General features: G+C 62.5%; 1 protein-coding gene across 5 annotated transcripts in view; it reads right to left on the bottom strand.

Annotated features, from left to right (window-relative positions):
- Positions 1-27,449, bottom strand: part of Gse1 (Gse1 coiled-coil protein) — a gene marked incomplete at its 5' end in the record, with an annotated part of 290,460 nt that extends 263,011 nt beyond the window's left edge. For all 5 annotated transcript variants that reach the window (XM_005410972.2, XM_005410975.2, XM_005410974.2 and 2 more), the window contains 1 exon segment: positions 25,770-27,449. In XM_005410972.2, the coding sequence (XP_005411029.1) occupies positions 25,770-26,678 (909 nt within the window).

The raw sequence follows: 27,449 nt of genomic DNA, 5'->3' as shown, positions 1-27,449 counted from the left end.
TGAGTTCGGTTCCCGGTACCGGAGAAAAACCAAAAAAAAAAAAAAAAAGAAAGGACGTGGGGGGTAAGGGCGCCCTCAAAGCTCTCTGGGCAGCAGGCAATGCGGCTGGGCTCTGGGCACGGGCTCCAGGTAGAGGCACTGCTGCGGGGCTCTGCGGGACAAAGGCTTGGGTACTTCGTGGTCTCTGGATGCCCCATGTAGGAACCTGGTCCCCAGGGTGGTCTGAGTCGCCGGCCCCCCAGGGGAGGCGGTGTCAGACAGGCACAACGCCAACCCTTGGATCCCGATGTGCCAGCCTCTTCCGGGCGGCTGGAAGCCAGTGCTTCTCTTCAGGGTGTCATCGTGGAAATGCGGCCCCTGAAGCCTCAGGATGACACACACATTCCCCACAGGGGTTGCCACAGCCAGGGCCTGGCCCGACCCACGGCCAGGGAGGCCACTTTATGTTCCCCCAGAGTGAGGAAGAGCCAGGTGCCACAGGCCAGCACCTGTGAGCCCAGGAGACTGCTTTTCGGAGCACTCAGAGTCACCCGGACCCCGCCACCATCAGCGTCCCGAGGCAGCACCACAGCTGCTTTCCCCGGCTCTGCGGGCTTCCTGGGGCTTCCCAGTTTGCCCAGATGATCAGACATCACACAATGGGCTGGGGCCAGGCAGGCTGCCCACGGACAGGAGGCCTGTGTGGCACAGTATTGTCTGGGGGACCCCAAAAGCAGGTAGGAAGGAAGGGGGCTCCACCCAACCAGCCGCCCTCCGTCCCACCACACATCCAGCCACTGGCCCATGGGCACATTTGTCCGTCCAGCCATACTTCCATCGGTCCATCCCATGTGACAGCCTGCATATTCAACTGCCCATCAGTTATTCACTTGTCCAGTCCTCGCTCTGTCACCCCCTCCACCCGCCCTGTCATTTGCCTGCACATCCATCCCTCTATCCGCCCATCCAATCAGCACCTGAGCCTCCTCACTCAGCAGAGCTATAAGCAACACCCCCTCTTCCCCTTCGCAGCCAGACCCCAGGCTGCGGACCAAGTCTGCCGGGGCAGCACCTGCTGGAGACGCACCCAAGGAGGAAGCTGAGCTCACGGAGACGCGACGCACAGGAGCGGCAGGCCCCAGCGTGCGAAGCCAAGGGCGCCTGCCCGGCCCAGGAGTTGGACTTTGCTCCCCTCTGCTCGCACAAGACTAAGGGGGATTTGCACCAGTGTAAACAGAGAGGTGTGTGCACAGGTGATCTGGAGGCTTCTAGAAGCCCAGCCTGAGCCAGACGCGGACACAGAGACAAACCAGCCCTGTCCTTCCCTGCCAGCTGCCAAACCAAACCGTGAGGTCCCAGGCCAGACAGGACCCCACCACCCAGCCTCCCTTCCCCTCTCTGTCGAAGGGCTTCAGGCTGCGGTGAAGACTGGCAGCCGTTCTCATCTCCCTGCATCCCCGGCGTCTGAACAGGTCACATTTGTCCTCAAAACGCTGCCACGGACCCCTCGGAGCCATGGTTTCCTCCTCTGTTATACAGGGTTGGTGGGTCTTACATCAGCACACAGGAAAACGGCCAAGAGCTGGGCACGCAGCGCCACACCCGCCAGCACAGGCAGAGGGGCTGGGCGGGTGGTGGCAGCGGCCCCCACAACCAGACTTGGGACTGTCCCACCCCACGCCACCACCCACAGCCATGCCACTTCCCGCCGGCCCCTCCAGCCAGAGCCAGGACCCCGGGCCCTTTCCAGGAAAGCTGAGGCAGGAGCAGGCAAACCCACTGGGAGGGGACTCTGCTCACTGGCTTTGTGCTCAGGAAGAGGCCCCCTCTGCTCCTCTCCTGTCCCCAGGCTCGCCAGGCAGGGCCCACCCGCTGCCCACTGTGCCCGGCACACAGTAGGTGCTCGGCAAACCTCAGGAATGAATGGAGGGAGGAGGACGCTAACCCTGCCAAGGATCAGGCATCCAGGGAGCTGAGTTCTAACGGGACCCGAAGAAGCTGGGCCCAGCTGGAACAGACCGCGCCAATTTGTAGGGCCTCGAGCTACACCCAAATAGAAGAGAGTCTCTCGCTGCCAGCAGAGCGAGCACTGCTTACATGAGTTCGGCTCCAGGAGTCCCCCGCTGTGTTCCCAACCTCTCCCACCTCCTCCCCACCCGACTGCACCTCCAGGCGCCTCCGCTCCCCCGGCAGCCAGGGACCCACAGCACTTCCTTCTCCCAGGGCTGCTCAATAGCGGGGAGGACATCCGGAGCTGGGTGCGGAGTACTTGGCTCCTCCAGGGGGTAACGGGGTGTGGGGAAAGAAAAAGGGGGCTGCTGACACCATGAACACACGATGCTAATGAACTACACACTTTAAAATGCTATGGATACACCCAGGTGTGGTGGCACACACCTGTAATCCCAACACTTGGGAGGCCGAGGCAGGAGGATCGTTGGGAGTTCGAAACCAACCTGGGCTACAAAGTGAGCTCAAAGCCAGCCTGAACTGCAGAGTGAGACTGTGTCTCAAAACGATAAATAAATAAATAAATAAATAAATAAATAAATAAATAAATGCTATGGAGCTGAGCGTAGTGACGCACACCTGTAACCCCAGCACTAGGGAGGCTGAGGCAGGAAGATCACCATGAGTTCAAGGCCAGCCTGAGCTACATAGTGAATTCAAAGTCAGCCTAAACTACAGGGCAAGACCTTGTCTCCAGAAAAAAAATGCTATGGAGGAACTGGGCATGGTAGTAGACACCTATAATCCCAGCTCTGCAGGAAGCTGAGGCAAGAAGATCACAAATTTGAGCCCAGCCTCGGCAACTTAGTGGTTTGAGAAGACCCCATCTCAAAGTAAAAAAACAGGAAGGCCTGGGGATACAGCTCAGTGCAAAGGCCCTGGGTTCAATCCCCACCACTGAAAAATAAATAAACCAATGTGCTACAGTAGTAAACTTCATACTGTGTGTGTTTTACCACTGTTTTTAAAAGAGATTTAAAACTTAGCCCTGTTCCCATTTGGTAGCACCAGTTTGAGGAGTTTGAGAAGTTTATGACAACAGAAGGTTTTTCTGCCTTCCCCTAAGATGACAACAAACACGTATGATAGCTCTGACTCCTGCCCACCATCGGTAACTGGGAAAAAACAAAACAAGCAAACCAACCTGAGCTCAGCATGGAGGTACACACCTGTCGTCCCAGTTACTCAGAAGGCTGAGGCAGGAAGGTTGCAAGTTCCAGCCCAGCCTGGGCCACTTAGCAAGACCCTGTTTCAAAACACAAAATAAAAAGCCGGGCACGATGGCACACGCCTGTAATACCAGCACTTGGGAGGCTGAGGCAGGAGGATCACTGTGAGTTCGAGACCAGCCTGGGCTACAAAGGGAACTCAAGGCCAGCCTGAACTGCATAGGAAGACCCTGTCTCAAAAAGACCAAAAACAGTAACAAAAACAAAAACAAAACAAAACACAAACTAAACAAGGGCTGGGGATGTAGCCTGGTGCAAAGGCCCTGGCTTCAACCACCAGTACTGCAAAATAAACAAATCAGTGAATAACACACAAAGCTGGGGTACAGCCCAGTGCTCCCTGGAAAATGAAATTTTGACTCTCCCTGCAGGCCTGCTGCTGGGACACTGCTGTTAGGGTTTTACCTATAGAACGAGGCCAGGGGGACCCAGGACAAAAAGGGGCTGCAGGGGCCAGGGTGACAGAACCCAACCCACAGCCGCGCCCCCTGCAGTCCCCTGGGCAGGGCAGGGCGCTGTCGGCAGGGCTCCCGTCTCCGAGTCCTGGGCTTCACAGGTGTCCGAGGAGGGCCATGCCATCCAGCTCTGGGACAGCTGTAGGGGCGGACAGCCCTCAGCCTCCTGGTGATGGTCTGTGATCCCTGCTGCTGCTGAAGCCTGTGAGGCACCAGCCACACTCCTGGGGAGCCGGGGGAGCCTGGAGACTCCGCCGGCCTCAGAACCTGTGGACCCTGGGCCCCGGGCTTTCTGACACACCTGTCCACAGCGTCTGGTGCAGGAGACACCAGGTGCCACCCCAAGTGTAGGAAGTTGTACCACCAGGACCAGGGAAACGGAGGGACGGCAGGGGCCAGGGTCCACCCCCCACCAGTGGGGACTCAGCTCAAGAAAGCACAGCAGGCCGGAGCCTCCCCCCCCCCCCACGAGGTGGCCGGCAGGTCAAGCTGGCCCTGCGGGATGGGAGCAGCAGGCAAGGAGGCTGCCTCAGCTACCGCCGTGGGCCGGGCCGGCCTCCCGGGCTCCAGCAGGCCTAACGTGGGGCCTGGCGCCATGCCCAGGCAGAGCTGGTGTGCCAGGGCGCCCCCACACGGTGCCGGGGTGGCTGGCCACACCCCATCATGCCTGGCTCGGAGGCCTCCACTGGACCCAGGAGGTTTAGAGAGCAGCCCTGTGTTAGCGCCTTGGCTTGCTGAGGCGGGCACAGTGGAGTGGGGCGGCCGGCGCCAGCCCCAGTGGGCACGAGGCAAGGGGGCAGCCCACTGGGGGCCTGGGGCTGGACTGGCATCCCTGGCTCTGGAGCCTGCTGCCATTTCCACAGGGGACACTTCTGTCCCTGCGGGTGGGGCTCGGCCTGTTCACAGCAGTACACACGCGTGTACGTGCATGTGTGGGGTGCGTGCAGGGCGTGGACGCAGGTGAGGATGGAGATGGAGGGCGGGAGAGCAAAGCAAAGAGGGTGACGATCAGAAAAGGGGCGTGAGCGTGTGTGTGCACGCCGGAGGAGTGTCGCCGTTGCCAGCCCTGCGGCAGCAGCTGACTTCCCCAGGAAGCCAGGCCTACAGCGGGCCCCTCACCAGCACCGAGGCCGCCCCGCCCACCGCAGGGGACAGCTGCAGATCGCTGTGACCGCGACCAGGCCTCCCGCCCGCCGGGCGGGGCTGAGCCACTTGACCCGGGGGTCTGGCTGTGCTGGGGTTTTATGGTCGGGGCCTGGTTTTCCCAGCCAGGGTGTCTCAGAGAGGGGACGGCCGGCCGGGGACGCTGAATGCCACAAAGGCTTGGCTGTTCTCCCGGGCCTGGCCGGGCCGGGAGGGGGCGGGGCGGGGCAGGAGGAGGAGGCCAGAGCAGGGGGTCTACGGGGAGGTTTCCTGAGACCAGAGGGACAGGCAGCGAGGGAGAGGACAGACAGACAGGAGGACACAGGGACACACTGGAGAGGGAAGACTCGGGGGTCAGCCCCGGCGGGTCAGAGACAAAGGCAGCGGCGCGGGCGGCAGGAGGCCGGTGGCCTCCATGTGTGGTGGGGCTGGAGTTCAGAAGGGGGGAAGAGGTGGTTTGACGACCAAAGTCATTGAAAAATTTTTGGCACAGCTGCCCGAGGCTCCTGGCCACGGGCCCGGCTCCGAGCTGAACTTAAACAAACCCTGCTGCAGCCATCTGCTTGATTTTAAAATAAATCAAACAGTCTGTTGAGCCGGGGGTGATCGGGTTTCCATCTGCGCCGCCGCCGCTCGCCGGCCCGGAGCCCGCTTGCCTCTCCCAGCCCAGCTCGGCAACACGTGGCCAGCGAGCCCTCAGCCGGGACAGGTCGCGCGAGACCAGGCTGTTTTCACAGGGAAGGGGGACCAGAAGGTGCTCCTGGGGTCCTGGTGCGGGGCCACCCTAACTTGTTCTGGCCCCAGGGAGCAGCGGGGGGCCGCAACGGGGAGCTCGTTGGACATTGTGAGCGAAGCCGCGGGCCACCAGGGCAGGCAGCTGTGGCTCCCAGGTGGGGACAGCAGCCCTTGACCCACCTGGAACCGCCAAATACAGCCGCGGGGTTCTCCTCCCCAGGCTGGGCCATGCCGGGAAATGCTGCCCATCTGTCCCCAAGAAATGGCTGTCACTCTCAGGGCAGAGGGCCAGGGGAGCCAGCAGCCAGGAGAAACCCAGCTGGGCCCTTGGAGGCTGCCTTCAAAGTGGCAGAGCCGAGGGTACACGGGAGCCCAGGCATGACTCTGGGCAAGGCCAGAGAGGCCGGGCCACAGGGGGCAGGGCAGGGGTGGGGACAGGGAGAGCGAGTGACAGCAGCGCGGGACACGGGGACCGGACAGGTGGAGGACGGCTGTCTGCTCTGGGTGAGCAGCGAGCTCGAGGCATCCACCACGGCCAGCGAGGCCACACTCAGACCCCACCCTGCTCTAACCTGCTCTCCCGGACCATGCCAGGCTCTGAGGAAGGCTCCCGCCGGGTGCAGCGGCCCACGCCCGTAATCCCAGCCCTTGGGAGGCTGAGTGCGCCGCACGTTCGAGGCCAGCCTGGGCTGCAGAATGTGTCAAATCTTACTCCCCCAAAACGAAAATAGGATTCTTTTTGTAAAATGTCCACACGGACAGAACAGGCCAGGAGAACATGACACGCCCATCGTCAGCTTGTGGTCCTACAGACCTGAGGGCCAACAGAGGGATGAGCGGCCCAGACACACAGAAAGGGCCAGGCCTGCGCGGCGGCCAGTGTTACAGCCCAAGGCGCCCAAGCCCCTGGCCCAAGTCTAGGTCTCAACCCCAGCACCCCAGGGTGCCTAGCCTCGTGTGGTCTCAGTGAGACTGGAAAGAAAAAGATGCACTGCCTCTCACGCCCTGGGCTGAGGGTCCCCAGAAGACCACACCTGTCCTGGCTCAGGGGACAATGCAGCAGGGGTTCAAACCGTGAGGCTGCTGGAGAAGCCAGAGGCGTCCTTCGGGGGAGGCGGTCAGAGAGGGCCTCCAGGAGGAGGCAGCAGGGTGAGCAGCCCTGGGAAGGGTCGGAGCCCATGAGTGACACTGTGAGTGGACGCGGACCCTGGGGAGGGCACAGGTGCGTCCACGGCTGACCTCGCTGAGCATGTCCTATGGGCGGCTGCACTGTACCCGTGTACAGGTAAGGTGAAGGGCACAGAACAGCTAAGCTCCTTGCCTGAGTCACACAGCAAGGCGGCACTGGGCTTCCGGTGCCGCCCACAGACCCCAGACGCCTGCCGCCACACCGACACTGGGCCACACTGCCCGCTGAGCCCTTCTCCCCAGTCCAGACCCAGCCACCCGCTCCCAACAGGGCCCAGAAGAGGCTCAGAGACTGCAGGGCATGGGCAGGAGAATGGGGCGGGGGGGCGGATCAGGGTCGGCAATGCATCCTCTCACTCCTGGTACCCCCAGGGGGCCTGATGGGAGCATCTGCACCTCAAACTCCCAGAGAGCTCAGGGAGGGTGACTGGGGCACGTGCGGGTCTGCATACCAGAGGTGCCTAGTAAGCGCTCAAGGGTCCAGCAGCTGCACACAGGTGAGGAGACCAGGGGCAGGTGAAAAGCACCCAGACGCTGCTGCCGCAAGAGCCATGGTGCACTGCAGGAAACGGAGGCCCGGGGACAGCGAGGCTCACGCAGGGCGTGGCCATGGAGGCTGCACAGAGGCTGCGATGCCCCTTGCAGTTTGGTGGCTCTCGAGGTCCTCTCTACACCACCCCATCCCTGAGCCGAATGGGCACAGGCTGTGGCTTTAGTGCCACGTCAGAGTCCACCCAGGGGCACGGAGCGGTTTCCTTAATCTACTGTGTCGCTGACACTTAGGGCGCACAGTGTGTCGCTGACACTTAGGGCTCTCCTGACTCCCTCGTACTGCCGCACGTCTTACTGTTTTTGTTCCCTTTCTTCCCTCCACTACTGGAGACTGAGCTCAGGGCCACCCCACCGTGCTGCACCCCCAGCCCCTTTGTATTGGAGACCCCGTCTCCTAAGACATGCAGATGCCCAGGCTGGGCTTGACCTTGTGATCTGCCTGCCTGCCGCAGGCTCCTGCGGTGCTGGGATTCCTTCTCACAGCTTCTTCCTTAGGGACACCTCCCCGGGGCACGGCGCCACATTTTCAAGTCCTGTGACACCTGGACAAGCAGCTCGGGAAGACTGAGGGTGGGGTTTCTTGCAGCCATCAGCAGTGTGAACAAATGTCCACATTTCCACAAGTTCACAGGCACCGGCCTCCGATTCCTGCTGCCTTTGAGGCTCAGGGTGAGTCCCCTCCACAGCGGTGTGGGGCCTCCTGTCCAGAGCCTGTCCTACCACAAGCACCCAGAAAATGCAGAGGTCAGACAGGTCCTGGTGACCCAGGGGGGCCTCTTGCGGTGGCCCCTGGGCCTTTGCTGCTGTAATCCTGACCCCTGGCCTCCCGGCCTGGCTGTGAAGTCACACGCAGGGGCCAAGCAGCTGCTGCAGATTCAGGTTTGCGGGCACAGGCCGACAGCCTGGGCGGCAGCAGGCACTGTCTCAGGGACGTGCAGAGTTGCTCGGCCATGGGGAGAGGACAGGGACAGCAGCACTGGGGGAGGACAAGGACACAGAGGCCAGGGTTCAAATCCCGGCATGGCCTTTATAGCTCTGCAGCCTTGGGCAGGCCCCTGAGCCCCTTGTACCTCAGTTTTGCCATCTGTAAAGCAGGTGCAAGATGCATACCTCACAGCCAGCCAACCTGTGTGCAGCTTGGCAGGCCCTGGCGGCAGCCTGTGCTCAGCAAACGTGACCTTTGGCTGCGGGCAGTGCACAATGTACCCACACCCGCCCACCGTGACCCCCACCTGGCAGGCAAGGACAGAACAAAGGAAAACATGAAGGGAACACGGTCAGGGGCCGGGGGCACGTGGCCCAGAAGGCCAAAGTGGTCACAATGTTCACGTTGCTGACCCAGTCTGGTCCTGGACAGAAAAAGCCACCGTGCCCTGGGCTGGAGGGCCCAACGTTCCCCACGGTCACTGTAGAGGGGCTGTAGGGACAGCTGCAGGGCCAGCGTCTGAGGGGTCCCGACGGCCTATGCTCAGGGAGGGGCCCGGCAAAAGCCCCTGCTGGGACTCAGGGCAGCTCCCCCGCTACATGGTGCCCTCCATCCGAGCTCAAGAACCCATGCCTGGTGGAAAACAGACACCACAGGCTGGACACCAGGGAAACTGAGGCAGGAAGAAACCGGGGGACTTGGGCAGAGTCACTGGAAACAGAGGACACGGACATGAGCCCACACCACCCTGGGCTTGGCACCTGGGACCCAGTCCCTTAGACCCCTGCCTAGGTCACCTGGATGGATTCCTGAGCAAGGACCAGGTCAGCCAGCTGCTATTCCACATGGTGACACCACAGTGCCCTGTCCTCCCACTCCCCAGACTGACCCAAGGGCACCCATGGCCACCCAAGGGCCCTGCCCTCCTAGAGCCAACCCCCCTCAGAGCCCAACCCCCAAAATGCCCATGTTGTCCCCACAGCCCTGCACCCAGCATGGCGACCTGGTGGATATTTGAGTGACTATGTGATCACCCCACTGAGGCCAGCTAGTCAGTGATGAGAACCGCAACCGGGCTTTACAGACAGAAAGCAGAGGCCAGGAGGAATGACGGGCTCCCTGTGATCACCCTGCTGGTGGGGCCAGGCGTTGTGACCGGCCAGGCCAGAGTGGGAGCCTCCACAAGCGGACCGGGGGTGCCTGCTCCCCACCTGTTCTCCCCTGTAGCTGCCAGGTGCAACCACGTGGGGCTCGTGTGCGGCATCACATGCTGGCGCTCCCGGTGACCAGGGCTGCTCGCGGGGGTGGAGGCCCAGTACAGTGGGACTCTGACCCCGGGACGCAGGGCTTCCGGGCCAGGAGGCAAGCAGGGTCTGGGGGCAGCGCCTGAGGCTGGGGCCCTGACTAGGCTCATCCTTGAGCAGTACCACCGCAGAGGCGGCCTGTCCCATCGCCCCTGCCGGGACCCTCGGAGCCTGCCAGGAGCCAATGTGGAGAGCAAATACGTCACAGCAAGGCTGGCCCGCTGCTCCGGAGCCAAGGCCGACCAGGCTGTAAACAGCCCTGCTCCTGGCGCAGCCGCTGGCCGCCTCCCTGGGCTGGGAACCCGCCGCGAAGCCGGGCAGCCTGGGGAGCAGCGGGCGGAAGGCCAGCTCCTGTCCTGGCAGCCATGAAGCTCCTCTCAGGGGCCCACGGGGTGCAGCAAAAAGGAGGGCACGGGAGGGGCCGATGCCAAGGGAGGGGACGCTTGCTAGGTCCCTATGCCCTGCCTGCGGCTCCAGCTTGCCTGGGAAAGGCAGGCCCCTGGTAGGTGCCCAGGCCTGTCGAGGCCCCATCTGGCCACCTGGAGTCAATGCCAGCCCGGGAGTCGTGGACAAGCCCTGGTCCTGGCTGCCCTCCAGTCGCTGGTTCGAATCAGGCTCAGCACCCTCTGGCTTCATTCTGGTCGCCCCTCCAAGTCCTTGGGGTCCCTCACAAGGCACAGGCAGCCAGGGTCATCACAGCCACCCCCAACCCCTCCTGTTACCAGCCTCAGGGCCTTTGCACAGAGTTACCTCCAGCTCCTGGCTCTTCCCTGCCCTCCCAGGCCTCCTCCCACCCCGTTTAGACCTGGGGTCCACATTAAGTAGAAGCCCCCCAGGGCTCCCGTGGGAGGTCAAGGGCCACTTCCTCCAGACCCACTCTCCCACCAAGCCCTCAGCCAGCCGCACGCTGACATCTGCCTGTGTGACCAGTGCCTAGCCTCTGCTCCCCGCTCCTACAGCAGGACAGCTCCGGGGCAGGCTGTCATCCGCGCCCTGTGCCTCCCTCCGCAGCCCACACGCAGTCCCGCTCGGTGAGGACTCGAATGGATGAAGTGGTGAGCGGGGGGTGTGGGGGTCCTCTCTGCGGCACAGTCCGCAGGCCTGGTTTCCAAGGCCTCAATGGCTCAGCCCTGCTCCTTGGAGTCCCGGGCACTGGTGGCCCGGCAGGATGCCCAGGAGGAGAGAAGCCTCTGTGGGGTTCGGGTTCCTCACCCACAGCCCCGGCTGACAACGCCAGCAGCCGGCTTCAGGAGCTGGGATGCGGCACTGAGAATGCATGCACGCTCCCGCACCAAGGGCCTTGTGCCCTGAGCAGGCTGTCTCTCCAGCACTCTTGGGCTGGGGTCTCCGGAAATGCTCTGGCCGGGGCCCACTCCCTGGACTCTGGGACTTGGCCTCACTAAGGTCAGGCTCCGGGTGCTTGCTGAAGTCCCATGGGGCCATGGCGCACACACTGAGCAGGCGCAGGCCAGGCACCGTGGGGCAGTTGGGGCAGTCCACCATCCCCAAGGGGACAGCACGGGACCGAGGACAGACACCGATGCTGTGCCTCGGCCGCCCAGGAGCCTGCAGCACTGGAGGGGCCCAGAACCACCGTCCACACACAGCTCCACACCAGGGAGATGCCAGGCCCGAGGGTGCAGTGCAGACGCTAACAGAAGCCAGGGACCACGAGGATGCACAGCCACCAGGGGCACAGACAGCACTCACTGCAGCAACAGCAGCTGGGGGGCAGAATGGCCCAGGTGTCCTGGGACCAAGGTGTGAGGGCAGGACAAGCACCTCTGTGCAGCCCGAAGAGGGTGCGAGGCGCCCACCCCAGCATGAACTCCCTGGGTAAGGGACACACGCAGAGGCCTGCATGGTGCCATTTCACCTCGAGACTCAGAGCAGAGAGTGCAGATGGGGGTGTGGGCTTGGGATGCAGGTTCTCAGAGGGCCCAGAGCTTCTGTCAGCTGTGTGGAGGACTCAAAATTGCACGTGTGTGTGCATATGTGTGTATGCGTGTGCACGTGTGTGGCGGGGGCACTGGATGGCAACAACTTCTCAGCAACCATAGCTGTTCTCAGGGGTGCGGTGAAACTGTTACAGAAGCCAAACCGGTCGGCAGCCTCAGCTGGGAAGTGGCGGATGCAGATGCCAGCCCCGGCCCATGCCACTCCACGCAGTCACAAGGCGGCCACCAGGGGCTGGCAGTGGAGGGCATGGTCCCCTACGTGGCCGACATGCCCACACCCACAGAGCTCCCTGCGTGCAGTATGCCACCTGCACGTGCAGGCCATGGGCCAACCACTGCAGCCATGCACGCCCTTGCATGTGCCCATCCGTGTGCCGTGCCAGTGCTCGTCCTGCACGAGCTGGGACCAAGGCCCCCATTTGCTGGCCGTCAAGGACAGGGCACCCCCACAGCAGGGGCATGGAGGAAGTGCGCAGCAAGGCCTGAGCCCCGCACCCCAGGCCAAAGAAGCCTGTCTCGGGGAAACCCAGCCCCATCCCAGGACACGTGGGGCACTGGGCCAGCAGGAGGAACAGCGGGGAGGGTGAGCATGGTGCCAGTTGGGCCTCCATGGAGCCCAGGCATGGCCAGAGGCCGCAGCCCATCGCCGGGGCAGTGCAGCGCCCACCTGGCCGGACCTGGACACAGCAGAGGACGCCCGGCAGAAGAGAGGGGAACTGGCTGTCACTTCCGCAGGTTGCAAACTGAGGCTCCGAGCAGTCTGGGTGGCGACTGCCCAGAGCTCCCGGCCTCCTGCACCCCGGGGCCTCTCCTGACCGGCAAGTCTCTCCCGAGGAATGAAGGGCACCCACCGGATGATGTGAGGATGACAACCCCCCTACTCTAGGCCGGGCCCTGTTCCGTGAGCCCTGCAGCCTCATCTGTGCCTCCCCCACCCAGGGCCACTCTGCATCCAGGATGAGACCCAGAGCCCAGAGAGGACCGCACAGCCAGCTGTCACCTGCGCCGCTCAGGCTGGGCAGGGCCTGTACCTGGGTCTCCCACTGCCCGGCGTGGCGAGGCCCCCGAACTCTCCTCTGGACTCTGCTTACCTGTGGCGTCCCTTGCCAACAACTCACTTTTTAAAAATCTCCTAAACATTTTTTTCTTAAACTTTTTTTTTTTTTTTAATACTGGGAATTGAACATAAAGGACCTTTGCGCTGAGCTGCAGTCTTTTGGGATTTTTTGTTTTTGTTTTTGTTTTTACCTTTAATTTTGAGACAAGGTATTGCTAAGTCACTCAATTCAGGGTGGGCTCGAACTTGCATTCCTCCTGCTTCAGCCTCCCACAGCAGAAAAACAAACAAAAAGCTCTCATCATCCGCAGACAGCAGAAACACTGCCAGATTCCTTTTTTAAAGCTCTACCTTCCTTGTCTGCAATCCTGACACCCAAAGCCTCTGAACGCTGAAAGAGTAAGTTTCAGCAAATCATTTGGGCATCGCAGGCACGCGGAAGGAGGGCGGCCCTCCTGTCTGCCTCACGCAGGAAGACAGCGCAGACTGCGGGCACCCAGGCTCAGAGGCACAGTACACAGCACAGCGCTGCTCCCGGCCTGCGTGCTGGAAGCGCCGTGCTCACAGCTGAGCAGATCTGGGGCCCAGGGTCACTGGACACAGCATGGCCAAGGAGCCTGGAAGGCAGGGAGGCCGTGTTTCCTGGGGACAGGATTTCGGTCTGAGAAGATGAGAGGATCTGGAGCCGGACCGGGCAAAAGCCGCACCAGAGGCCTTCATGTAAGGCAGCTGGGCCTCACACGCTCAAGAGCGGCTGAAAAGGCCAATTTTATGTTGTGCGTGTTTTATCACAGTGAAAACTGAGGTCTGAGGGACACACCAGCCCCCAAGATGTCTCCTTGGAATAAGATTAAAGTGGGGGACAGCCCATGGTATGGTGGTACACACCTATGATCCTTGCTATGTAGGAGGCTGAGACAGGAGGGGCCCAAGTTTGAGGCTAGCCCAGTGACTGAGAAAGACCACATCCCAAAATAAAGGGGCTAGGAGGTGTGGCTCAGCGGCACGGTACTTGCTTAGCACGTTAGAGGCCCTGGGTTCCATCCCCAGCATCGGAACAAGAAAGGGGTGGGACAGAAAAGGGAAACTCTGTCCAACCCCCCGTCTGTGAGTCGGTGCCGGCCCACGTGGTCCACAGGCCCCCGATGGGCTGGGCAGAGTGCAGGCGCCAGCCACGCCCAGACACAGCTGCACACACAGAGGTCAGGCCCTGGACACAGGGCTGCAGGAAGGTCCTGCCCCGCCACCAACGGCAGTGCGACCTTGGGAGGTTGGATGACCTCATTCCTCACTGGGCAGCCGGGGGACACAGCCTGCAGGACAACACTGGGCAGTGACAGGTGCTGGCAGGGCTGGCATGGGACAGGGGACATGGGCAGCGCCCCTGGGAGAGGCAACCTGCGTGGGGACAAGGAGCGCAGAGAGGGGAGGAGAGTGACAGGGTGTCAGGGAGCTGTCCCCAGGCGGCCACCCGGGAGAGGTGGCGGGAGACAAGGCAGAAGGCAGGGGACGACCCGGGTGTTTTTACCGAGGGCAGAAAGCGAAGGGGTAGCAGCAGGTAGAGCCAGGGCCGTGTGGCTAAGAGGCCTGCGGTCCTGCCCCCCGCGTCCTGCCGGTGCTGGGACCGCAGCAGTCCAACGCTGTTCAGTCTCGGGCTCCGGGCTCCTGAAGTCACCCTCCGCCACTCGGCTCCCGAGGTCGCCTCAGCTCCCCAGGCCTCTGCCGTGCCCTACTCAAAACCGTCCCCACTGCCCAAGGCAGAGGGACAGTGTGCACCCTATTGGATCCTCTTAGGAACCTTCGTCCCCAGACTCAGAGAGGAAAAGACAGAAGCGAGAACTCTGAGGTCCCGCCTGGGCTCCGGCAGGAAGGAGGGGAGTGCAGAGCAAGGTGGCCCCCTCCCCAGCCAGCCAATGTCCTCAGAGAAAACAAACAGAGGCCTGTATCCTTGGAGAGGGCGTTTATATCTCAAAATAAAAACGCCTGCCTCCCTGCGAGGCGCTTCTGTGAGGGGCCCAGAGCTGCCTGGTGCCCCTGCTCTGCTCCAGGGACCCAGGGGAAGACGCAAGGACCCCGTACAGGGGTACTAGCTGACAGCAGGTGCAAACCCAAGCCCAGGGTGCATGGCACCCTGCGGCATTCACCAAGACCCACTGGTGACATCGTGGGCCCTGCTGATAGCTGGGACGTCAGGGCTTGGGCACCGCAGCGAGGATCGCAGTGTATCCAAGCCAGGGAGCATCCACAGAAGGCTCCACGTCCTGCCCAGAACCCCAGCCACCTTCAACTCCTACCCCAATGCCTGCATCACATTCTCCCAGGGCCTCCCCAGATGAAGCCAAAGGGGTGCATAGTGGGTGCACGCCCCCCACTCGCCCACCAGCAGAGGGGACCCTGGCCCCACAACCGAGCTCCGTGGGCTCCTTGCTCTATGAGCCCCGTGGGGCCCCTTGGGGGTTCCCAGGGGACCTCCGGGGGACAGGGAGGCTGTGAAGGCTGGGGGAGGGCCTTGGACCCCTTGTGGGTCCAACCTCTGCTGTCGACACGGGCCCCCCACATGCCACGGGGTGGGGACCCAGCAGCCCAGGGTGACCTCCAAGGCCCATGTGCCCAGGGGGCCTGCCCAGGCCAGGCTTAAATTCTCAGCTACCTCTAGGGGGCAGGGACCCCAGGAGCTTTAGAATCTCCCCCTCTGCCAATGAGGAAACAGGCAGAGGGACGAAAACGCTGGCTGCCTGGTGACACCGAGCAGGGACACAGCCGGGAGGAACACTGTGGGGACCCAAGTGGCTGACCTTGGCCAGCAGCTGGAGGCAGCAGGGGTGGGCCCAGGTCACTGTGGGCTGTGGGGCCTGGACGGGGGTCTCCAGGACTCTGCGCCAGTGCTCGTACCTAGCCCAGGTCAGCCTTCCCCGTGTGGCAGGGACACAGCCACGCACGGCCTGGGGGAACCCAAGCCAGGTGACCTTCAAATTCAGTTAAAAATGGATTTCGCTGATCTTAATGAAAGATCCATTTAGCTTCTGAATGAGGGAATGCAAATTCCTGCAGGCCCCACCCCGGCGAAACACGCGGCCTCGGGACTCCCTCCAGGCGCTGGGAGCCGAGCCCACGACCACACGTCACCGGGCTCATTTTCGTCCTGTGCAAGGGCCGGGCAGGCTGGGCGCCAGCAAGCAGGGGAGGAGCAGGTCTGTGCCATCCGTCCAGGGAACAGCTTGCAAGAGGCCCAGGACGGAATCCAGAAAGCTCTCCTAGCACACAGGGAGGCCACACGGGGGTGGGGTTCTCTTCTCCCTAAATGTAGGGGAATCGCAGAAGAATCTGCCACAAGCTACACAATGCTCCCTCGGAGCCAATATTTACCAAACTCAGGCAGGACCCCTGGCTCCTGCGTCCCTGAGGCTGAGGTCACCCACACACCCTGAGAGGGTCCTCGGCTCCCTTCTGGGGAGACATCCTGCGCGGACCTCCGACCCCTCACCCCCAACCCGTAACCCCCATCCCTAAAATTCTGGAAACTCAAAACCTTCCCAGGTCATCTGGCAGCCACACCAGCCAGGCCCAGAGGCCGCGGGGGGCCCTGGTTTGCTCCCAGGCAGCTAGGAATATCCCGAGCTAAGCAGAAGCAGGACGCTGCTGGCCCCCAAGGGAGCCGCAGACAATGCCACCTCAGCACCCAGGAGCCAATCTGAACGGATCTGGCCCCGAAGTATCGACCAGGGTCCCGGGGAGCTGGCGAAGGAACCGCAGCTGCTGTCAGAACAGCACCCGTGCCTCTGGAGCCCTGACACCTCCTGAAGTCCCCTCCCCACAGAGGCACCCGGGCTCCATTCAGTACCACCGAGGAGGACTCGCTCATGTGCACAGGCGCACACTCAGGGAGCCGCACCCGACCATCGCTGCATGGCAGGGGCAAGTGACCCAACCTTTCTGGGCAGTGGGACTCGAAGCCCCTCCCAGCTATCCTTCCCGCCACACCACGCCACCCACCCGGCCTGAAACTGCTTTTGTTTGCTCCGAACACACAATGGCTTTTTAGTGCCTGGAGCGGAGCACACACTCCTCAGTGGGTTAAAAACATCTTAGGTTAAAAATAGTAAATCGCCCGAAATCCTTCAGCCACACATGCAGGCTCTGCTCCCACCCTCCCCGGTCATACACTCCACACAGAGGTGCCGGGCTGCCCAGACCGGATGGCAGCGTGGGCCCTGGGCCTCCCACCAGGCACCGACCCCAGGCTCCACGGCCATCCGGGCCAGGTGCCACCACGCCAGCCTCCTTTTGGATCGGTCCTCCGCAGAACCCGGATTCTTACATCAGAGAAACAGCTTCCCAAGCACTTCCTGGAGTACAGCACAGAGCAGAGCCCACCCCACTGCCAGGATCACGGCGAACACCACCAATTTAAGGGTACTGATAAGCCCTGCTGTGGAGGGCTCCCCACCTGTACCCAGCACCCTCAGCATACACTCGGGGCGTCAGGTGTCCAAGGTCACCCCAGCTTCCGCAGCCCGCCCAGTTCAGGAGACTCCCCGAAAAGCATGTGAATCCGGAGCCTGGGTCCTCACACAGCCAAAAGCAACCCGTCCTTCCCCTTGTAGGGTGCGGTGTTGCAGCGCCTGAGACTCCTCCCCAGGCTGAGGGTCTCCTGTGGAAACAGTGTCCGCCACCACGCAGGGCCACCACATCCAGCACATGCCTCACGCTCACACTTCAGAGGCTGCTACAATCCTGGAGGAGAAACTGAGGCACGAAGAGGCGAAGCTGCTTGCCCCGGACCACATGGGGGAAGGGCGGAGCGGGGACCAGACAGCGTTGGGCTCTGGGGAAAACTATTTCCTACCCAGCGCGGTGCATTGTCTGCTTCTGCCGATAAACGCGACTGCTGCCACTCTGCTGCCCAGGTACACTGCAGGCGGGAACTCAAGGGGGCGATCTCTTCAGAAAGCAGTCAGCGTGGCAGTCACTAAGGGGGTCAGACCTGGAAAGCACCCCTTGATCACATTCCAGGAAAGGAAAACACTCGTCCACACACAAGCCCGTACACAGACACTCAACATGTTATCCATGACAGCCAGAAGTGGAAACAACCAAACACCCACCCACCGATGAACAGCTATACACACTGTGGCCTCCACATGGTGGAATATTGCTCAGGGCTGAAAAGGTGTACAGTGCTGATACATAACAGAGCAGAGATAAATCTGGACAACAGGACGCTCAGTGACAGAAGCCAGACAGCAATAATCACACACAACAGTATTCTGTGTGTAGTTAATGCCCAGATCAGGCAAATCCACAGAGACAGAAAGTACAGCAGTAGTCTCCAGGGGCCCAGGGGAGGGGAGGATGAGGTTTCTCTCAGGGGTGATAAAAACTGTTCCAAAACTAGACAGTGGTGATGCTAGGATAACTGTAAATACACTGAAAAGCACTGAGCCCACCCTTTGTAAAAGAAACTGCTTCCAAGTGAGGTGGTGTAGACCTGGGATCCCAGTTACTCCAGAGACTGGGGCAGGAGGGTCACAGTTAAGAGATCAGCTTGGGAAACTTAGCAAGACTCTGTCTCAAGAAATAACAACAGAATAACGCTTTTAAAAAAGACTATATGTACTACACCGAGGCGGTGCTGTGCCTCCTGAGCTCCAGTATCACAGCACACAGGGCCCGTAACTTTCATGATACATGAGTAACTTTTTCACCCCACCGAGCCACATCCTCAACTCAATGATTTTTTTTTTTAAAGAATGAAACAGGAGAAAGTGTCCACAGCTAGCAGGACAAGGACACAGCTGACCACAGCCTCGCCCCCAGGAGCCCCACATGCCCCGGGTGAGGACCCTGCAGGCCTGGCAGTGGGGCTGGCCTTGGCTGACACTCTGCTCGGCCTCTAATGGGCTCTGTGCCGGGGGCAGCCGCCCTGCTCCGTGTCCCCTCCTGGGCATGGGCATCCGGCTGAGACAGCAAGGGGCCCTGGGCTCCAGGGCGATGCTGCCCTGTGTGCTAGAGAGAGGGGCCCGTCGCCAAGGCAACACGAAGGAAAAGGAGGTGGGTAAGGGGTTTCCATCAGGTCTGGATGAAGAACACCCAGTGTCAGGGACAGGGACAGTCACACACACTGTGTGTCCCCAGTGACACAGCCCACAGCTGGAGAAACAACGCCACTTCCTCTGCATTAAAAAAAACACTGAAGCCTGACATCTTTCTCTCTCAGCCAAGGTTTGGAAAAAAAATCCCCTTCAGCAGGACACACGACCTTGACTTCCCCTTGACCTCCCCGACGGCTGTGCAAGCTGACTGTGACCTCACTACCCACTGCAGGAGAGAGGCCAGGCCGAAGTGCAGGGCTCCAACCGGAGGCTGGAGAGCCCGCCCTCAGGGACAGGCCTGGCAGAAACCTCCAGAGAGGCAGGACTCCTGAAATACGGCCTGTCCAGAGATCAATACCATCAGTAAACCTGTAGCTAGACGGATCGATGAGAAAGCACCAATCACCAAGGTCAGAATGAAAGAGGCCATCGCTGCAGAATGTAGTGACCTTGGGATAACAAGGACAGAAGGGGACGAGCTCCCCCAAGCCCTGGCTGACCGGGAAGACAGAAATTTCCTAAAGGGATCAAAGTGAGCCGGTGAGCCGGTTGTCGTGGGGACGCTCCCTCAGCACCACATTTTCCATTTGCCTGAGGAGGCAGCTCTCTCTCTTCCTCTCCCTCCCTCCCTCCCTCTCCCAGTACTGGGAATACAGCTCAGGGCCTCTGCACCGAGCTACCTTCCAGCCCTTTTTGATTCTGAGACAGAATCTCATTAATTCACTGAGCTGCCCAGGTGGCACTCGAACTTCTGATCCTCCTGCCTCAGCCTCCCATAGTACTGGGGTTACAGGCATGTGTCACCACACCCCAGCCTGGTGCAGGTTTTTAAATGTGGCCACCTCGTTTGATCCTTGTGGCTCTAGCCACAAGGAAGTGACTGATTGTCACTTCGGATGGCTTTTAAAAATGTAGTACTGAATTTTTATTGTCCTACCCCATCATCGGTATTCTTCACTGAGACATCAGTCTGGTGGCCAGGGCTCCCAGGAACGACTCCCCCCAGCTGGCCGGTGAGCACAGGTCCCTGGGGTGCAACGCCAGCTTGCTGCTTTCCCTTTGGGCTGGTGACGCAGGCCCACACACAGGCACAGCGCAAAGCCACACCCCCGAGGGCCTGTGCCACCGCTGTGTATGGCAAGGGCCTGGGACCCAGGCAGGCACAAAGGATGAAGCTGCAGGAGCAGACGAGAGCACAGAGCTCCGAGGCATGCAGAGAGAGGAGCTCTCACTGGTGCTGGGCATTGGGGGTCACCCTTCCCCCAAAGAGCACACATCGTGAGCGGCTCTGTGATTGCTGAGGGTTTGGAGTGAGAATGGGGGACTGCGTGACGCCCCCAAAACTGGCTCCCTGCTGTCCCAACCCTAAAGGCAGTCCTTCCAGCTGGTTCTGTCCACTGCCGGGGTCCAGAAGCTGCGCCTGTGACGTCCCCGTGACAGCTCCCAGTGCGACAGCAGCCAGGACAGGAAGGCGGCGAGCAGTCGCGGTGACACCAGCCGCAGTGATGGAGCAGAACGGCTCTATCTGCCAAGCTCTGAGTCCCACACACGCTGCGGCTCCAGCAGACAGGGCCACATGGCCAGCGGTGTCCACCCGGGCTCCCATCCCAAGCCACATGGCCCTGTGCCCCCAGATGGCCCTCTGTCTGCGAAGGGCACTGGGGTCCAGGGGCAGGTGACAGAGGCTCAGATGCCCCAGCACTGCCCCTGGTGACCGGGCCGGGCCTCCCCAGAGTCAGCGGTCTGGCTGGGCGTGAGCAGGGGCGGTGGCAGGGCACCCAGTGACCCCAGGTCGGGGTACTCTGTGGGCCTTTGAGTCCCCGCCCTCCCTCCTCTGCCAGTGGCCGCGGGCAACCACTGAGTCCAGAACCTCACCCGGCTCTCGCTGCGGCCGCCTCCGCTCATGTCATGGGGCCCCGGAACTGTCCCTGTGCAGGGGCCGGGGGCAGGGCAGGTGGCAAGGTCTGGCCTCAGAACACCCTCAGCCTCGCCCACCAGCTGCCACCAGCACAGCCCATCGTACCTCCTTCTGCAGCCTCAGTTTCCCCCAGGTCACGGGTGCCCAAGCGCTCACAAGGCCCTGGTGACGAGTCGGGTGAACGAGGCAGGAAGTGCCTGGTCAGGACACAGCTGGCTGGTCGGCTGTCCCTGTCCCTCCAGGGCAGCTGGCCATGTGGGGGCTCTGCTCTGCAGGGTGGAGGGCCTTGCTCCTGCCTGCACAGCCAGGGCCCGGCCCTACAGCCAACTCTGCGGTGCCCGAGTCACGAGGGACCCGCCATGCCTGCAGGCCTGCAGCCGGGGTGCCTGGACGCCATTGGCTGGCCGCTTCCCAACTGCCAAGCTGACAAAGGTGAGAGGCACCTGCAGGGGACAGCTAAGCAGTGTTGCTGCACCTGCCCCAGGGCCCACCCGGGCCTGGAAAGAGGACTCTGCCGGTCACTGCAAGGGAACCCTAGGGTTTCCCGGGAGACAGGAGGCTAGCTCACCATCACCAGAGCCAGAGGAGCACACAGCAGGGCCCAGGGACACGGAGCCACACCTGCCACCTGGGGACCCTGGCCCTGACTCTGGCTCCGCTCACCCGGGGCCTTGAGCACACAGTGGGCTGCACACAGAGCCACGGCAGCGGTCCTTGGTGTGTCTGTGATCTCCCCAGGGCCCAGGCCCAGCCTGCAACACGGGCCACAGCTGCAGGTGGGGTGGGGACTGACGCCGGGGTCCAGGTTCCCCCAGGAGGAACCGGCAGTCCCGAGACAGCTACTGCAGGACTTCGCCTCAACTTCATGCCACAGGTACCTCAGAAGGACGTGCCTCCTGGGGTGTGCATTATCTCCATTTCACAAAAACTTTCTGTCAGAGTCGGCCCGAGCTGACACATAGCCCAACCAGGCCCTGATGTGTCCTCAGCACTCCCCACGCCCCAAGCCCTGACAGGCCCTCCTCAGAGCCCGGGGTTCAGCCCAGGCCCCACTGGGCACTCTACTGACTTCCATCAGACCAGACTGGGCCGGATCTTAGATTCTCCTGCTTCAGCCTCCTACAGTGCTGGCATTATAGGCACCTGCTGTCATGCCCAGCTTTCCACTGGCATCACTGAATGGAACTGGTTCCCACGGACATCTGGGATTCCAACCGCACCAAGAGAGCCCTGCCTACCCTGCAAGCCTCCTGTCCCCCTGGGGGACCGCTCGCTCCCACAAGTCCCACCCCCACGCTGGAGCAGGGCCCCGGCCCCAGCCCCAGCCAGGAGCACAGGGCCCCGCACGGAGCTGGCTGCTGGCCCCTCTTCAGGTCTCGGCCCCCCACCCTCCTGGGGCTCCCTGCAGAACTGGACCGGACCTAGTGCAGGGTGCCAGCCCCTCCACAGACTCAGGTTACAATCTGAGCCGGGCACTGGGTGCTCCAGGCCCTGCTGCCTGTGGACGCAGAGGGCAGGGGACACCCAGGGGCCTCGGGCAGGTGCAGCCCTTGTCTGCCGTGTTCCTCCACACCAACTGGGAGGCTTGCCATCCTGGCTGCAAGCGCCCGAGAACCACGCTGAGTGTGAGTCTCTCTGTCCCTACCTCGTCACCATGCGGGCAGTCTCAGTGCCCGGGGCCTGGCATCACACAGAGGGGCCCCGGGAACCAGAGATCGCTCCCAGCAGCCTCGGCTGGCCTCAGACGTCTCCTCATCCGGGGCCACTGGCAGGCGCCATTCCTGTGAGCACTGAATTCGTCTCTCCCTTCAGAAGATGGACGCAGGTGCAGGTCACACAGCCAGTGGGGTCTCCCCCATAGCACCCCAAGAGCACCGTACTCGAGGTGACATGGGAAACGAAAGAAGTCCTGAAAAGCTCCTGTAGAGGCCAGAGGTGGCCTCTCCCCTCCCCAGCAGAACAGAGGCCCATGGTGGAAGCAGGACCTGGGTTCCAGAGGTTCCTTGGGGCTACAGACCCCCAGAGATGCCACAGTGGGGCTCACCTCCCTCCCCGGGGATTCCGGAGGTCTACACGCAGGAGAGGCTGGAGCCGTGTGGACCCTGCCCGCCCTTCTTCCCCTCCTGGGCCGGGGCAGGCTGAGTCCCAAGGGCCTCCCCGCCTTCTCTCCCTCTTTCCCCGCTGTCTCCATTGGCTCCAGGATTGGGACAGACTGCATCTGCGAAGTCTACACCTCTGCCAGATGGCTCCCAGTCCCCCAAGGGTAGCGCAGACCTCCCCGCGGGGAGGCACTCTGGCTCCGCACAGAGGCCCCCTGTGCGTCCTGGCTGGGGGTCCAGGCTGCAGAGGGGCTGCCACGTGGGCGCGGGGAGCCAGGAAGCAGGGGGAACGGACGGGCAGCCGCAGCCAGGCGGCAGCGACAGCCAGTGCTGCAGACCTCCATGGCCTCGGCTGACACCTGCTCTGGGCCACAGGCCACGCCCAGGCTTGGCGGGGTGCTCCTGGACACGGAGCTGCCCGCCGCCCAGGCCTGAGGCCGCCCCCCATAGGGGATAGGGCCGGCTCCAGACACAGCCACCTACACCTTGGAGCCCAGGGGGACAGACCCCGGCGGACTCCTGGCCCAAGGCCAGGCCTGCTGCTGCAGGCTACATGACCTCGGCAAGCTGCATGACCTCTCTGGACGCCTCTCTTGCCCACGTGACAGGGACGGGGTCCCAAGCTCCACGCGGCCGGGGTGTGGTTCGGTCAGTGTGGACAGCCCGCCTCACCAACACAGGCACAGGGAGGGCAAGCGCCCGAGCCGAGGCCGCACAGCCAGCCCGGGGCAGGAGAACTCAAACTGGGGCTGCCTGCAGTGGACCTGGGCCTTCCAGGCTTCGCAGACTCTCCGAGGTGCCCTCGCACCCAGGCTGGACCCCACCAGACCCACGTGGTGAGCACGGAGGCAGCTACAGAGCCCCACGGCGGACACTGTCCCCACCTGCCCTCCTGTCCCTTCTCAAGGCCGATCGCTGGGGCACGAGCCCTTAACAGGGAGCAGCCCAGGAGTCAAGGGTGGCGGCAGGAACAGGGTTTGGAATGCGTCCCCACAGAGTGGCTTCCCTGCAGCCACCTTCCGATGTGCCTGCTCCCTCCCACACACATCCCCAAACCACAGGCTGGCAGAGGGCACGAGCAAGACTCGGGAATCCAGGCGCTGGCCCTGGGAAGCCAGCCAGCACGGCTGCCTCCTCCTGTCCCCTGACGTCAGGGCCAGGCACTTCTGTCCCGCTATCCCCCAGCTCTGCACACGGTGCCCACAGCGTCCCTGCAGGGTTCGTGTCCCTTTGTCCCAGCTCTCTGTCTCTGCACCCCAAGGTTCGGCTGAGATGGGTTGGAGCAGAAGACCTAGGACGAAACCCACCTATGACACCTGCTGCTCCCCAAGGCCACCTGGCTTCTGAGTCTCAAGGTGCTCATCTGTGGAATGGGAATAAGAAGGCTCAGGGACACAGGAAAGAGCCGGGGACAATTCACCTTAGAAATGGCACAAGTCCACGGGACGTAGAGCTTCTCCTGCGGGTGGACACCAGCCTGCGAGTCTCAGCCCCCAAGCTGGGGCCACCAAGGCTCTCTCCCCCCTCCAGGTCTGCTCGGTGGAGGTCACAGCCTGCATTTCACCTACCCTGGCACACAAGCAAACCTGGGAATACCCGTCCACTGCATGGGATCACCAAACACCCCGTGTCCCAGGTGCCCCGACTACCACGCAGTGCTGTCCCCACAGCCGGACACGCAGCTCAGAACCACCACATCCAAGATGAAGGTGCCCTGACATGCGGTGACATCGTGAAGGTTCCACTACGCGGCAAGTGCTTGACCTGGGAGCACTGAAGTGTCTCCAACTCTAAGTGCCGCCAGCCCCCCTCTGGGTGGGTGTATTTCCACGTCCCAGCCAAGGAAGCTGACAGTTCCCAACCGTGTCCAAGGAGCCTGACAGCATCCTGGCTGGTGGCTTGGCCAAGGGAGAGGGCAAACCCAGAACCAGGGCTGGCCCTGCTCCAGGGCCCACGATCCCCTCCTGGCACAGCACCAGGCTTCTGGGGACCACGGTACTTCTGACTCTCAGCGATGCCTGAGATCTGGATGGCCACATGCCACTGATGAAAGGCTCCCGTTCTGCAGTGGTGACCTGCCCAGGGGACTGCACTGAGAGCCCGGCCGCCAAATCCCCACAGCTCTGAGGCCACCGCCAACGCATGTGGAGGAGTAGTGCCAGGTAGGGCGCAAAGGCATGGGGAGGTGGGCAAAGGCGAGGCCAGGTCCGTGTCATGAATACAGGAGTCCTCAGGCAACCCACAAATGGGGCACACGAGTCTATCACAGCAGCACCGCAACGTCATGCCCCAACAGATGCACGGTCCTTCACGGGACGGGGACGCTGTCCCTACCTCATGTCCCACTGCAGCCCTTGGCCAGCAGCTACCGCTAATTACAGGCCTTTGCCAAGCCGCACAACCCACTGTATTGGCGGAGACTGGGCAGGAGAGGGACTGCCATGCTCCTCTGTGTCCCTGCTTCTCCAGGGCCGCCCCTCGGGCAAAGCCAGAACCCAGTCACCGAGCCCAGGGAGGCTCCGGGGAGGCAGCACCTTGGAAGGGGCTACCCACTGCCCCACAGGCAGAGCTGACTTGCACAAGAGGACTTCCTGCCACCGCTGGGGGAAGTCTGTGAGGCCACCATCCCCACGTCCCACACCCCCACGTCCCACGCCCCCACGTCTGGAAATCTGTTGCCATCTGCTGTTAAGCACCAGAAAGTCTCAAACGAGAAGCGTGAACTTTGGAGGAAAACGCTGGAGGAGCTCAGGGGCGGCAGCCAGGGCGGAGAGGAGCTCTGCAGGGACCTCCGGGCGGCCTGCGTCACGGCACTGATCGCCAGTATTATCAGGCAGACGACTGCCATGCACCCAACTTCCTGTTTGATAGATCCCACGGCCAACATGCCCCAACCCTTGCCTGTCCTAATCTTCCTTCATACCACTCCTGTGCCCTGAGCCGCTGAACCCCTGCCCCAAGCCTCAGCAGGGTCAACACACCCAAGTGCACGCCCAGTGACCCAGGAAGGGCACCTCCTGCTACGACAGACTGCACAGAACCAGAGAAACCCAAAGCATCTCTCCTTTCCCCGTACAATTTCAGAGGAAGGTCTAAAACGAGATGGACGTGAACGTGCTGCTTACCTTTCTTGCTGTGGCCACCGGGGAGCTCCACCCCATGGGCCCTGGGCGAGTGAGCCCTTGGCCTGCGCACACCAGAGTCCCACACTCCAAGCAGGCGCCGATGATCAGCTGCCGCCCATCATCCACCAGCAGGCTGTGGCTGGCTCGCAGGGTGTACAGGAAGAGGGGCAGGCGGGCTACCCGCACCGACTTCAGCCCCAGGCAGCGCCGCTTCTCCTGCTGGCAGAAGAAGCACACGAAGGTGTCCACCTGGTACTGCCGGGACCAGGCGCTGACCGCATGGTGCGTGCCCTGGCCTTCATGCTGCAGCCACTGGCCCAGCAGGTCGTGGTAGCAGAGCACACAGGTGGCCACAAGGCCGGTGGCGTCAGCGGGCCTGGCGCGTGGGGCGGGCGGGTACACTGTGAGGAAGGGGAAGAAAGGCTCCTTCTCGCCCAGGCGGCTAGCAGGGTTCACGTTGAGCTGGAACTCCTTGCCAGGGCCCAGCTCGGCCCCACAGATGTAGCAGACAGAGGCTGGGCCACTGGGGGCTGAGGCAGGCGGGTCGCAGACGGAAGGGTCGGAGGCCGAGAAGGCCTGGTGGTAGCGGCCCAGGAAGCCCTGCACAGAGGTGATGAGCTCCTGGTTGTGGCAGGCCCGGTACAGGGCCCACACGTCCTCCAGGACGCTGAAGCACTTGGGACAGCTTCGGACCTCAGAGTGCTTGTTGGGGGCGCGGGCATTGGGCGGGCAGGGCAGGAGGCTGAGGAACGGGAAGTGCATGGTGCCACGCGTGCTTCCGTTGACAATGCGGGAGGGCACGGCCCGGGCATCCGGGGTGCAGTCCTCGCCGCACAGGTAGCAGGCCTCGGGAAGGGCCAAACCAGCTGGGCCCTCCTCCCTGGGGGGCCGCCTGCCCTTGGAGGCCATGCCAGGGGCGTGGCTGTTCAGAGGCACCACGTAGAGGCGCTGCAGGACGGGCACCCCGGCCAGCTCGAAGCTCTGCCACTGCTGCCGGAGGGACGCGAAGCAGCAGGGACACACGAGCGTGCTGCCCGCCTCACTGATGGGCTGGGCGCCGGGCGGAGGGCTGTGCAGCCACAGAAAGGGGAAGAAGGGCGCCTGGGGCAGCCGCTCCTGCTTCTGCACGTGGACCTCGTGCTGGGAGGCCAGCGACAGCGCCGACCCACAGATGTAGCAGCAGGGGCCCTCTGGTGGCACCGCCTGGCTCTCTGGGACAGCGCGAGGGACGTGGCCACTGCCGTCCTTCTCTCTGGGGCCACGGGGCTCCTGGGCAGGCTGCTCCAGACAGTCCTCTTCCTCGCTGGTGATGTTGACGTCACTGTCCTCCGAGGTGCTCTCTGGGGGCCCAGTGGCCTTGCCTGAGGGGGCTCTGTCCACTCCCCCTGAAGTGGCGACTTGGGCAGGGTGGCCCTGCCAAGGGTCCTGAATGCCCCTCAGGACGCTGGCCCGGGGCTCGGGAGCCCAGGGTCCGCCAACTCCCTTGCGCCGACGCCGGACTGCAGGCTGGGGTTCCAGGTCGGCAAAGAGCCTCGAGGTGTGCCCGTCCTCCGCCTCCGCACGCGCGGTGGGCTCGGCGCCCCGTCCTGGCGGGGGTCCTGGCACGGGGGGCGCGTCCAGGCCGGGGCTGGCTGCAGCGTCGCGCGAGGCTGGGTCCGGATCTGGCTCCGACGGGGGCTC

This window comes from Chinchilla lanigera, unplaced genomic scaffold, assembly GCF_000276665.1.
Source record: "Chinchilla lanigera isolate Chin_1 unplaced genomic scaffold, ChiLan1.0 scaffold00140, whole genome shotgun sequence".
In the NCBI taxonomy this organism is placed as follows: domain Eukaryota; kingdom Metazoa; phylum Chordata; class Mammalia; order Rodentia; family Chinchillidae; genus Chinchilla; species Chinchilla lanigera.
This window is presented reverse-complemented; position numbering and strand designations above follow the sequence as displayed.